Source organism: Aquarana catesbeiana, linkage group LG11 (genome assembly GCF_042186555.1).
Source record: "Aquarana catesbeiana isolate 2022-GZ linkage group LG11, ASM4218655v1, whole genome shotgun sequence".
NCBI lineage: Eukaryota > Metazoa > Chordata > Amphibia > Anura > Ranidae > Aquarana > Aquarana catesbeiana.
Window position 1 is genome coordinate 49,206,670 of NC_133334.1, and position 13,784 is coordinate 49,220,453.

At 43.4% G+C, this 13,784-nt stretch overlaps 1 protein-coding gene across 6 annotated transcripts in view; it reads left to right on the forward strand.

Moving 5' to 3' along the window:
* The window catches only part of DGKZ (diacylglycerol kinase zeta), a 337,944-nt gene that overhangs the window by 254,183 nt on the left and 69,977 nt on the right, over nucleotides 1–13,784 (forward strand). For all 6 annotated transcript variants that reach the window (XR_012236493.1, XM_073604284.1, XM_073604286.1 and 3 more), the window contains 2 exons: nucleotides 8,975–9,048; nucleotides 12,319–12,430. Coding sequence is in view for 5 of the 6 variants with exons in the window: in XM_073604284.1 (XP_073460385.1) it covers nucleotides 8,975–9,048; nucleotides 12,319–12,430 (186 nt within the window). In the remaining variant the exon portion in view is untranslated. The remainder of the gene's footprint in view (nucleotides 1–8,974; nucleotides 9,049–12,318; nucleotides 12,431–13,784) is intronic.

Sequence of the window (13,784 nt, forward strand, 5' to 3'; positions counted from 1 at the left end):
ACAGGAGCGCACTTATTTCTGTACCCAGACTCAGCTGACATTGGGCTAAAGTCTGCTGTTGGCTAACGTCACAAAGCTGCTCCAGGCCCTGGAAGGATCCTGGAAATATTGTTGGCATCCACCCAGATGCCTGATCAGCAGCTTGCGAAGCCTTTCAGCGCGCCGCTAAGCACCTGAGCCAGCCACTCTAACCCCCTGCATAGCCGGGCACTCTAGTGAGTGATGAAGGGGCAGGACTGAGAGCTGACAACAGACAGTCCCTGGCACTGTGCTCAGTGATGATTACTGAGCAATCAGAGGTCATGTGATAGCTCAGTTCTTATGCCGCTTACACACGATCAGAATTTCGGCCCGCAAAAGACCGATGAGAGTTTTTTGACGGAAAATGCGACCGTGTGTATGCTCCATCGGTCTTTTGCTGGCGGAATTCCAGCCAGCAAAAGATTGAGAGCATGCTCTCAATTTTTCGGTCGGGAAAAGTTCCTATCCGAAAATGCGATCGTCTGTGGCAATTCCGACATGCAAAATCCCTGCGCATGTTCGGAAACAATTAGACGCATGCTCGGAAGCATTGAACTTCATTTTCTCGGTTTGTCGTAGCGTTCTTGACGGTCGTAATTTCAGCGAACTTTTGCATGACCATGTGTATGCAAGCGGAATCCCGTCGGAAAAGCCGTCATATCTTTTTCCGGCGAGAAATACGCTCCTGTGTGCGCGGCATTAGTCTTAGAGCTGGCGATCGGACCCATGCTGCAGCCATATAGGTGAGTATCGATGTTTTGTTTTTTTTTTAATATCCCGCATCTTTTTCTTTCACTTTTGTTCGCTATCACAACAGGTTCACTTTAAAGTCTCAGCGTAGTGCTAAAGGTAATAGAGTGTGTAGAGATTGTGCACTATGCAGCTTTCTGCTACAGTGATGCGGATTTTAATTGCTGAATTTCCTTACTTGGCAAATTACCACATTTAAGAGCGATTGCATATCCTGCTGCAATAAATTTGTTGCGTTTTTTAGTAATAAGAGGAGTCCGTTACATGTGAGGCAAGATGTGATTGTATTCATTATAACAAGTGTAGCAATATGGTTACATTTAATAAAGGTACAACATTTAGAAACTCACATGGTTGATGATTAACCACTTGAGCCCCGGACCATTATGCTGCCTAAGGACCAGAGGTCTTTTTCCAATTTGGCACTGCGTCGCTTTAACTGCTAATTGCGCGGTTATGCAATGCTGTACCCAAACGAAATTTGCGTCCTTTTCTTCCCACAAATAGAGCTTTCTTTTGATGGTATTTGATCACTTCTGCAGTTTTTATTTTTTGCGCTATAAACGGAAAAAGACCGAAAATTTTGAAAAAAAATGATATTTTCTACTTTTTGTTATAAAAAAAATCCAATAAACTCAATTTTAGTCATACATTTAGGCCAAAATGTATTCGGCCACATGTCTTTGGTAAAAAAAATGTCAATAAGCGTATATTTATTGGTTTGCGCAAAAGTTATAGCGTCTACAAACTAGGGTACATTTTCTGGAATTTACACAGCTTTTAGTTTATGACTGCCTATGTCATTTCTTGAGGTGCTAAAATGGCAGGGCAGTACAAAACCCCCCCAAATGACCCCATTTTGGAAAGTAGACACCCCAAGGAAATTGCTGATAGGCATGTTGAACCCATTGAATATTTATTTTTTTTGTCCCAAGTGATTGAATAATGACAAAAAAAAAAAAAAAAAAAAATATTTACAAAAAGTTGTCACTAAATGATATATTGCTCACACAGGCCATGGGCCTATGTGGAATTGCACCCCAAAATATATTCAGCTACTTCTCCTGAGTACGGGGATACCACATGTGTGGGACTTTTTGGGAGCCTAGCCGCGTATGGGACCCCGAAAACCAATCACCGCCTTCAGGATTTCTAAGGGTGTAACTTTTTGATTTCACTCTTCACTGCCTATCACAGTTTCGGAGGCCATGGAATGCCCAGGTGGCACAACCCCCCCCCAAATGACCCCATTTTGGAAAGTAGACACCCCAAGCTATTTGCTGAGAGGCATATTGAGTCCATGGAATATTTTATATTTTGACACAAGTTGCGGGAAAGTGACACTTTTTTTTTTTTTTTTTTTTTTTTTGCACAAAGTTGTCACTAAATGATATATTGCTCACACAGGCCATGGGCCTATGTGGAATTGCACCCCAAAATACATTTAGCTGCTTCTCCTGAGTATGGGGATACCACATGTGTGGGACTTTTTGGGAGCCTAGCCGCGTACGGGGCCCCGAAAACCAATCACCGCCTTCAGCGTTTTTAAGGGCGTGAATTTTTGATTTTACTCTTCACTGCCTAACACCGTTTCGGAGGCCATGGAATGCCCAGGTGGCACAAACCCCCCCCAAATGACCCCATTTTGGAAAGTAGACACCCCAAGCTATTTGCTGAGAGGCATGGTGAGTATTTTGCAGCTCTCATTTGTTTTTGAAAATGAAGAAAGACAAGAAAAAACTTTTTTTTTTTTTCTTTTTTCAAATTTCAAAACTTTGTGACAAAAAGTGAGGTCTGCAAAATACTCACTATACCTCTCAGCAAATAGCTTGGGGTGTCTACTTTCCAAAATGGGGTCATTTGGGGGGGTTTTGTGCCACCTGGGCATTCCATGGCCTCCGAAACTGTGATAGGCAGTGAAGAGTGAAATCAAAAATTCACGCCCCTTAGAAAGCCTGAAGGCGGTGCTTGGTTTTCGGGGTCCCGTACGCGGCTAGGCTCCCAAAAAGTCTCACACATGTGGTATCCCCGTACTCAGGAGAAGCAGCAGAATGTATTTTGGGGTGTAATTTCACATATTCCCATGGCATGTTTGAGCAATATATCATTTAGTGACAACTTTGTGCAAAAAAAAAAAAAAAAAAAAAAAAATTTGTCTCTTTCCCGCAACTTGTGTCGCAATATAAAATATTCCATGGACTCGACATGCCTCTCAGCAAATAGCTTGGGGTGTCTACTTTCCAAAATGGGGTCATTTGGGGGGGTTTTGAACTGTCCTGGCATTTTATGCACAACATTTAGAAGCTTATGTCACACATCACCCACTCTTCTAACCACTTGAAGACAAAGCCCTTTCTGACACTTATTTTTTACATGAAAAAGTTTTTTTTTTTTTGCAAGAAAATTACTTTGAACCCCCAAACATTATATATTTTTTTAAAGCAAATGCCCTACAGATTAAAATGGTGGGTGTTTCATTTTTTTTTTTCACACAGTATTTGCGCAGCGATTTTTCAAACGCATTTTTTGGGGAAAAAACACACTTTTTTAAATTTTAATGCACTAAAACACACTATATTGCCCAAATGTTTGATGAAATAAAAAAGATGATCTTAGACCGAGTACATGGATACCAAACATGACATGCTTTACAATTGCGCACAAACGTGCAGTGGCAACAAAATAAATACATTTTTAAAAGCCTTTAAAAGCCTTTACAGGTTACCACTTTAGATCTACAGAGGAGGTCTACTGCAAAAATTACTGCCCTCGATCTGACCTTCGCGGCGATACCTCACATGCATGGTGCAATTGCTGTTTACGTTTGACGACAGACCGCCGCTTGCGTTCGCCTTAGCGCAAGAGCAGGGGGCGACAGGGGTGCTTTTTTTTTTTTTTTTTTTTTTCTTTATTATTTTTTTGCTTTTTTATCTTATTTTTAAACTGTTCCTTTCATTTTTTTTTTTTTTAAATCATTTTTATTGTTATCTCGGGGAATGTAAATATCCCCTATGATAGCAATAGGTAGTGACAGGTACTCTTTTTTGAAAAAATTGGGGTCTATTAGACCCTAGATCTCTCCTCTGCCCTCAAAGCATCTGACCACACCAAGATCGGTGTGATAAAATGCTTCCCCAATTTCCCAATGGCGCTATTTACATCCGGCGAAATCTAAGTCATAAAATGCTCGTAGCTTCCGGTTTCTTAGGCCATAGAGATGTTTGGAGCCACTCTTGTCTCTGATCAGCTCTATGGTCAGCTGGCTGAATCACCGGCTGCATTCTCAGGTTCCCTGTTGAGACAGGAGAGCCAGAGAAAAACACGGAAGACGGTGGGGGGGGGGGGGCATTCCCTCCCACGGCTTGTAAAGGCAGTCTAGAGGCTAATTAGCCGCTAGGATTGCTTTTACATGAAAGCCGACCGCTGGCTGAAAAGAATGATACCAAGATGATACCTAAACCTGCAGGCATCATTCTGGTATAACCACTCAAAGTTGTGAATGGCGTACCTGAAGACAAAAAAATGGTTAACAATAAAGCACAGTAAACAATAAAGTATAAATAATTACATACCTGAAAAACAAACATGATAAAACATAATAACAATAACAATAACAATAAAACACTGCAGAATAGAATACAGTAAAAAAAGAGCAGAACAATAGAGAGAGAGAATAGAGAGAGAGAACAATAAAACGACAACTATTTTTTTTTATTTTATATATATTTTTTTTTTTTTTACACTTTTTTTGTAACTAACTTTTATAACTGTAACCGGTTCCAGGTTCGGGTCTCTCAAAATGCGATGGCATCTTGGGAGACCCTGTGAAAGTGTGCCTAGTCTGTGCAATGCTGTACCCTACGCTAATACTCAACTAGTGTATGGTAGCGTTCAAAACATTCACCAATGCAAAGACCAGGATTGTCAGGACAGAAGGGACAATAATAGCGGGTGTCACGCCTATATCCGCGTTTGCTGCAGACACAACATCTTTTTGGGGGGGGTTCGTTGGGTAGGGGTACTCGGGAGCACATAAAAATGCCTCTCATGCAGCCGACTGCATTTCGTTGGGGGATGTGAATGGGGGAAGTACGGGCGCTGCAGAAGTGGTGGGTTCCCAATTAGGATTGGCGAATGCAGCAGGAAGGGCACTATGGGCACGACGGGCCTGTGTTTGTCTTCTTGGTGGCAGCGGGACACTACTTGTGCTTGTCACCTCACCAGCTTGAACTGCACTTATGGGACTCGCCACGTCACCAAGTGTTACTGCAGTGCTGGTTTGACTACGACCGGGGTGTACTAGGCCGCTGGTGCTTGCCAGTTCAATAAAAAGCTTCCAAAAAAACTGTTAGCGATCGCAGGGATCAGGCCTGACTCTGCGAACGCTGCAGTTATGCGTTTAGTGTTTTGTAAGTGACAGTGATCGATCGATACTGCACTTGGGTGGGCTGGACCGGGCCGGGCGGAGGGGCAAAACGCAGGTGCTAGCAGGTATCTGGGTTGATCCCGCTAACACTGCGTTTTTGGGAACCCTAAACTGCTGGGGACGCTAGTATAGATCTGATCTGATCGGATCAGATATTGATCCGTTCAGATACTATACCACTAAAGGAGGCGTATGCTGCGTGCGTGGGTGTTAGCGGTACTGGCGCTAACCTGACGCTGCCTGGGGCCGGTGCTTGCTAGTTCACCAAAATGCTACCAAAAAAACTGTTAGCGATCGCAGGGATCAGGCCTGACTCTGCGAACGCTGCAGTTATGCGTTTAGTGCCTTGTAAGTGTCAGTGATCGATCGATACTGCACTTGGGTGGGCTGGGCTGGGCCGGGCGGAGGGGCACAACGCAGGTGCTAGCAGGTATCTGGGCTGATCCCGCTAACACTGCGTTTTTGGGAACCCTAAACTGCTGGGGACGCTAGTATAGATCTGATCGGATCAGATATTGATCCGATCAGATACTATACCACTAAGGGAGGTGTACGGTGCGTGCGTGGGTGTTAGCGGTACTGGCGCTAACCTGACGCTGCCTGGTGCTTGCTTGCCAGTTCACCAAAATGCTACCAAAAAAACTGTTAGCGATCGCAGGGATCAGGCCTGACTCTGCGAACGCTGCAGTTATGCGTTTAGTGTTTTGTAAGTGACAGTGATCGATCGATACTGCACTTGGGTGGGCTGGGCGGAGGGGCAAAACGCAGGTGCTAGCGGGTATCTGGGCTGATCCCGCTAACACTGTGTTTTTGGGAACCCTAAACTGCTGGGGACGCTAGTATAGATCTGATCAGATCAGATATTGATCCGATCAGATACTATACCACTAAGGGAGGCGTATGCTGCGTGCGTGGGTGTTAGCGGTACTGGCGCTAATCTGACGCTGCCTGGGGCGACGCATATCACCGCCGGGCGATCAGGGGGCTAAACCTTTATTAGGTAATAAACGGCGGGTGCCCTGACACTATAAAAAATAAACGAACTAACCTGCGTCACCCGTAACGGTTATACGGTGATCAGTGGTGAAAGGGTTAACTAGGGGGCAATCAAGGGGTTAAAACATTTATTAGGTAGTATATGGGGGTCCCTGTCACTATAAAACGCTGACGGCGAACCTAAATATTTACCTCACTAACTAGCGTCACCAGCGACACTAATACAGCGATCAGAAAAATGATCGCTTAGCAACACTGGTGACAGGGGGTGATCAAGGGGTTAAAACTTTATTAGGGGGGGTTAGGGGGGTACCCTAGACCTAAAGGGGGGTAATACTAACTGTCCCAACACTGTAACTGTCACAAACTGACACCAATGCAGTAATCAGAAAAAAAAAAAAAAAAAAAAAAAAAAACCTGCTGGTGTCAGTTTGTGACAGGGGGGGGGGGGTGATTGGGGGGGGATCGGGGGGCGATCGGGGGGGGGATCGGGGTGTTTTGTATGCCTGGCATGTTCTACTGTGTGTGTGTGTGTTGTGCACTCACATTGATGTCTTCTCCCCTCGGCGCTGGAACGGAAAATACCGAGCCGAGGGGAGATGACATCATTTCCTTTGCTGCTGTTTAGCATACAGCAGCAAAGGAGTGTTCCCATTGGCCGGCGGCGATCGCGAGGGGGGGGCCACGAACGGATGGCCTCCCCCTCATCTCGGATCGCCGGGGAACAGAACGGGACCGCTTCGGGCACCGGGGGGGGGTCCGATCGGACCCCCCACCCGCGAGAGGCAAATCACGTACATGTACGTGATTTTGCCTGCCCGTGCCGCCTTGCCGACGTAAATCGGCGTTAGGCGGTCCTTAAGTGGTTAAAACAGGCACATCAAAGTATGCAGCCATCTGGGGTAAAGCTGTCCACATAGACCGTCCATGTGAGTTGCTAAATGTTGTACCTTCATTAAATGTAACCATATTGCTACACTTAGGGGCCCCTCTCTTCTCTTTTATACTCTGGAGCTCCTGCTGGATTTTGCTTCTAATCCCCTTGTGGAGGCTTCCATTTGTGGATGGACATTTTATGGTTACACAATCTATCACATTGCTATAATCTTTTTATATGGACTATAAACTTAAGGACCTATGAATAAATGGTTGTGGAACAAATCAATTGAGTTTTCATAATTTCTTATGGGGAAATTCGCTTTGATATACAAGTGCTTTGGATTACAAGCATGTTTCTGGAAAGAATTATGCTCGCAATCCAAGGTTTTACTGTATTTACAGGGAACCTGTGTTTTGCTAATGCAGATTAAAGAAACAGGTTTTATCTCCCCCTTCCCAGGAGCACATACTTGTCTTTTTTTCCCTCTGCTGCCACTCTATTCAGCAATCAGGAGCAGGAGATGTTGCCCTGTATAAGCTATAAGTTTCTCAAGTGCACATGTACTAATTTGCATGCACTACTCTACCTGGCAGTACGGGGTATTTTCTTTTGCTACAGACACCTAAACAAAGCAGCAGAGAAGCAATGTAAAGGTGAGTATGTATTATTTGAGGGGGAGGAATAAAGCTGAAATACAGGAATTCAGCCACTTTATAAAAACTGCAGTCACACTATGAGTTGAGTCCAATGAGGCGCATGACATCTCCTGAACATATCTCTATTATTTATATCTGACAGCTTTATGACTGTGCTGGAGCATATACTGTGATAGAGGAGAGAGAGGCACACAGAGCAGCTATGCCCGCCCCTCCCCTATGCTACCCATTCAGATAAGCCGTTGTATTTTGTGAATGAGTTCACATAATACAAAGGCTTCTGTGATTGGGCAGAGGGAGGGGAGGGGCGGGCATAGCAGCTGCACAACTCTAATGTAAAGATGCTTAGACCTGAATCATTGGCATCGGGCTCATAGGAAATTCAGCGATAGCCATATTGTGGGAGTGCAGTATAACTGTCAAATGTAAATAATAGAGATGAGTCCAAGAGATGTTATGCAGCTCCTTGGACCTAATTCATAGTGTGTGTTCACTTTTTATGATTAGCTAAATTCCTGGAATTCAGCTTTATAGCAAACGTGTTTACTTTCCCCATGTAAACAGAGTACAGGTTTGCTTAAGGACTTGTTCACACTAGCAAATGAGGAGTGGTAAAACTCCACGGCTGAGCCATGTTTTTACTGTCTCCCAAGCACTTTAATTTTAGTGGCAGAGGCATGGGGTGTATACATGCTGCGACCATGATGCTTTGCTTCTCAGCTAAGGCAGGAATTATACCCCCTGTCACTTTCGGCGGGTGTAGCACCTACAAAGAGCGACCTGTTCAAGTGAATGAGGCCACTGCAAGTGCCCCACAACGGTGTGCAATGAATGTGGTTGCGGCACACTAGTGCAGGGTTTAAGCATTTAAAGCAGGAGGTGTGGGGGTGATACAGTGCTTCCTCAGCACCTGTCAAATGCTCTCTGAACAGCAATCTGAACAGGGATCGCACTTCAGGCCAATGTAAGTGTGAATGAACCCTTAATCTTGTTTTTTTTTACCCTTACAAAAAGCACAGTAGAGTTCTACCTCTTGATCGAACTGCATTCATGGACATATAGATATCTATTAAACCTGGCTGCACTCAGAACATTTTATTGCATTGTAACCTTAATCCAAACATTAAATGACTTGGTGGAAACACAATACTTGATTTGTGATTTGCTGCGTATTGAAGTGCTTCGATTATGACAAGTGTAAAACTTTTTATTTAATTTTATTTGTCTTTTTTTTTTAATATACAGTGTGATGGCCAGGACCTAACAGCTAAAATTCAGGAGCTGAAGTTACAGTGCTTGGTGTTTCTAAACATCCCTCGGTAAGTAAGGAAAGCACCTAAAGTGACACTAAACTCTCGTTCTAAAAAAATTCTATTCAAGTATGTATTCTTAACCCAAAAATGTCCCTTGTATTGCCTCCTCCAAATCTCCAAATTCCTTTTTTGATGCTGTGATCTGACTTCCTGTTAGAGGGTGGCTACCTTCATTCTCCATGATCCCCCTGTATGTAAAAATGTAGCCACGCTCTCTTGCTTGCTCCCCAAATCGACTATAGACTATGAGATGTGCAATGTACATAGAGCAGAGCACTTCACCACAATTAACGTGCACTGCTTGTTCCAAACAAAGAGAAATGAGGGGGTAAAAGAAGAAAGTGGGATCTCATGGAGAATGTTACAAGGAGGCAGAAAAACACAGTTGGAAACGATTGAATGAAAAATTAATTACATGTTGCTGGAGTCCCCCGAGTTATTCCTTTTGCATCACCATGAGATCCCGACCAAGAACTACAGGAGATCTATATTGCGATTCTTGCTCACGGCGGCAAAAGGCTGCACCCCATTGTATTGGAAACAGACCCAGCCTCCGACGGTGGCGACATGGTTGAAAAGAGTAGCGGACTTACACGCGATGGAGGACTTGGTGGCCACGGAAAAAGGTTTAAATGAGAGACTCTCGAAGAAATGGTACTTTTGGCACGAGTTTATCTATTCCGAGGAATACGGACAGCTGGTGAACCAACCCCCTTGAGGGGAATACCTGTAAAATCTCCCTGGGGGATTGGTTGTGACTGGACAGGGGTATATACATCCCTCTCCTCCACCCCCCCCCCACACACCACTTTTTGTTTTTTTTCTTTCTCCCCCCATTCTCTCTTCCTCTTTTTTTTTTTCAACATTTTTTTGTTTCTGTTTCTGGTCCTATCCGCTGCTAATTTGTCGGATAACGACTTCTAGGGGCCGGTGGAAACCTGCTTCATTCCCCTAACTACTCCCTTAAAAGACGGCTCATGCCGGGAAAATTAAAGGATCCGTGCGGGTCGCAGAGGTCCCCTACCCAGTTGACAAGCATCCTGACTTTATCCCATTAGGAGACTTTGAGTAAAGTGCTCTTATAGTTGTGTAAAAATGGATAGGGTGATGTACAGCCTATACTGTCTTTGTATAATACCCTTTGGGGCGTTCTGTATCCGCTTGTTCTTTCTTGTTGAATAAAGAATTTACAAAAGAAAAATTAATTAGAGGGCCAAATAAAGCAGTTGTAAACCCCCCCGCCCAAAAAAAAAAAAAACCCGTAAGACAAAGGCATAATGAGCTAGTATGCATCGCTCATTATGAAATACTTACCTTAGAACAAAGCTCTCTGTGTCGCCCGCACACCGCTGAGATGACTGACGTTTTCCCAGGAGTTTCTTCGCTGGCTGCTGTGAATGGCTGGAGCTGCGATGACGTCACTTCCGTGCACGCGCGCGGGAGCCACCGGTCGCGGTACAGGGTCCTGAAGAAAGAGCACCGGTGGCTGTTTCTTCAGACTCATGCGCCAATGGCGTCGATGTATATAGTAAAGTTTAGGAGATATTTACAGTACCTATAGGTAAGCATTATTATAGGCCTACCTGTAGGTACAATTAAAAAGGAAGACTTTACTTCCTCTTTAAGTAGTGGATGTGTATGGATTAGTTTTAGTGAATAAGTTTAGTGTCACTTTAAGCCATTAATGTGGTAGTAAACCGCAGCATTTAAAAAAAAAATCCCCTGCAAGGCAATGCAATAATGTGCTAGTATGCACCAGCTCTGTGATGTCATCATGGAAGAGTGGAAGAGGACTCCAGTGGCAACCTGTGTAGCTCTGGTGAACTCCATGCCCAAGAGGGTTAAGGCAGTGCTGGAAAATAATGGAGACCACACAAAATATTGACACTTTGGGCCCAATATGGACATTTTCACTTAGGGGTGTACTCACTTTTGTTGCCAGCGGTTTAGACATTAATGGCTGTGTGTTAAATTATTTTGAGGGGACAGCAAATTTACACTGTTATACAAGCTGTACACTCACTACTTTACATTGTAGCAAAGTGTCATTTCTTCAGTGTTGTCACATGAAAAGATATAATAAAATATTTACAAAAATGTGAGGGGTGTACTCACTTTTGTGGGATACTGTGTGTGTGTGTGTGTATATATATATATATATATGTATGTGTATGTGTGTATGTATGTATATATATATATATATATATATATATATATATATATATATATATGTATGTGCGCGCACATGCATGCGCACATGCATGTGCACACTTTTTTATTATATCCTATATTTATTTTTTATTTCCTGTTTTCTTTACAACAAATTGTTTGCATTCTCTTAGCTCTGAGGCTAGGTTCACATCTATGCATGTGTGGTTGATGCGTTTTTTGAGGCCCGTTTTCCAGCCTGCTTTTTTATGCATATTATGTTGTGTTTTTAATGCGTTTTACATTATTTGGGATGTCTTAATGTTGTTAGGAGGAGGTGTCTGTTGTCAAGCAGAAAACGCACTATGCATTTTTCATGCAATTCCATTGAAGTCTATGGAGCTGCGTGAAAAAAGTCCCTGCACCTTTCCACAAAAAAAAAACGCATTGGTGGAAACTGCGTAGATGTCAACATGACCCACAGGAATTAATGCTAAATGGACTGCAAATCTGAAAAACGCATAGGTGTGAATCACATCTGATGATGAAGGGGTCATTTTGTAGCCCCTGAAACGTGTTTCCATCAGATTTTTAAAATAAAATAAATATTCCTGAACTCCCAAACCTTTGATGTGACACTTTTGATTTCTATCTACTTTCCTGTATCCAGGTTTTCTTTGAGGCCCATGCGTGCTAAGAGTGCTGCCTCACCAGAGTTATGATATGGACTTATCTTGACACGGAGGAATGTAACCAGCTCTGACCCAACCCTTTCCAAGTGTGATTTCTATGGGCAGCTGTAGTCTTTGCTTTCCCTTCGTAGGTCTATAACCCTTTTTGCAATGTAATCAGCAGGATCATGTGAAATCGATGTTTACATTCGCTATATTTGAACCCAGCTGCCCAGGGTGTGCTTGCCTGTGATAGTGAGCTGTTTCCAGACATATAGGAACCTATTTATGAATAATGTTTCTGATACCCCAAACGGCCAATCAGCTTCCTGCTATCGTTTTTCTGGGCCAGGTGATAAAATGATAGTCTGTGACTAGCAACATCTACTCCTTTATTTCAGGCTCTTACTGTACATAAGTGTTTTTATTATTATTAATCTATATATTATTTCACTAGGTATTGTGCAGGCACCATACCATGGGGAAATCCTGGGGAGCACCATGACTTCGAACCTCAGCGACACGATGATGGATGTATCGAAGTGATCGGCTTCACTATGGCATCACTGGTACTGTCAGCTTAAAGAATCTGTGTTTATCTGTGGCTTTACCTGTTTTCCTATTTATTATGGTTGGGACTAAAACAAATATTTCATTTTTTTTCACGTACATATGGAATATGTATATTTTATTATTTATTTATTTAAATAATATTAGTAATTCAAATGAATTTTCCGTTTTTTAACCACTTCCCGTCCAAGAACGTCATATGACGTCCTGGACTTTCAGTGGGAATATCTGAATGATTCCAGCAGTTTCAGACATCATTCAGATATCCTTGTTTTCAGCCGGCGATTCTGTGCACCATAAGAACGATCATAGCGGCAGTTCTGGATGACGACGATAGAGATTTCCAGGGACCAGATGGTCACCAGTCATCTCTACGACCGTCGGAGGCCCGGGCGCGACGTTATGACGTCACGCCCGGGTTCCCGGAAGTAAACAAAGGCGTGATCGGCTGTCAGCATGAGATTGGTGAATTTTTTTTCTCGATCTCATGCTTTCCAGCCTGGAGGAGAGATGTGGGGTCTTATTGACCCCACATCTCTCCATAAAGAGGACCTGTCACAAATGATTCCTATTACAAGGGATGTTTACATTCCTTGTAATAGGAATAAAAGTGATCAAAAAAAAGTTGTAAAAGAAAGTAAAATAAAAAAATCAAAAGCATTTGAAAAATTGTTGCGCAAATACTGTGCGAGATAAAAAGCTACAATGACCGCCATTTTATTCCCTAGGGTGTCTGCTAAGAAAAATATATAATGTTTGGGGGTTCTGAGTAATTTTCTAGCCAAAAAATATGATTTTTACATGTAGGAGAGGAGTGCCAGAATAGGCCCGGTATTGAAGTGGTTAAGCTAACAGGTGGCCTTCACAAATGTATAGCTTGCTGCAGATAACAGCACAGTCTGATGTAAATCTAAGAATATCAGTTATAATAATTGCTTAACCCCTTTCTGCCCACCCTAGCTTCCCTTTAACTGGGCTATTTTGCCTGGAGAAGTGGGAAGGTCTGCCTAATCATGTGACCACTGTGATTGGCTGTCCTAGTGGTCACATGATCGGGAGCCGGTTCTGCAGATTCCTGATCATTGTGTGCAGTAAAGTGCGCTCTCGGCACAGAAACTTCTGCCGCCCTTGGACGCATATGTGCGGTGTGTGGGCGTTAAAGCCCACCCCCTTTGCTGTCGCACGTATTCGTTACGTGGGCGGAAAGAGGTTACATTTATCCAGGACCAGTACACCTCTTCAACACTTTGCCGAGCCAGTTGGGCTATTCACTTCAGTTCTTCATTGAAGTAACATACTATGTACTGTGTAGCTCTCTATACCGTCAAAAGGTATATCTCCCCTCTAAATATA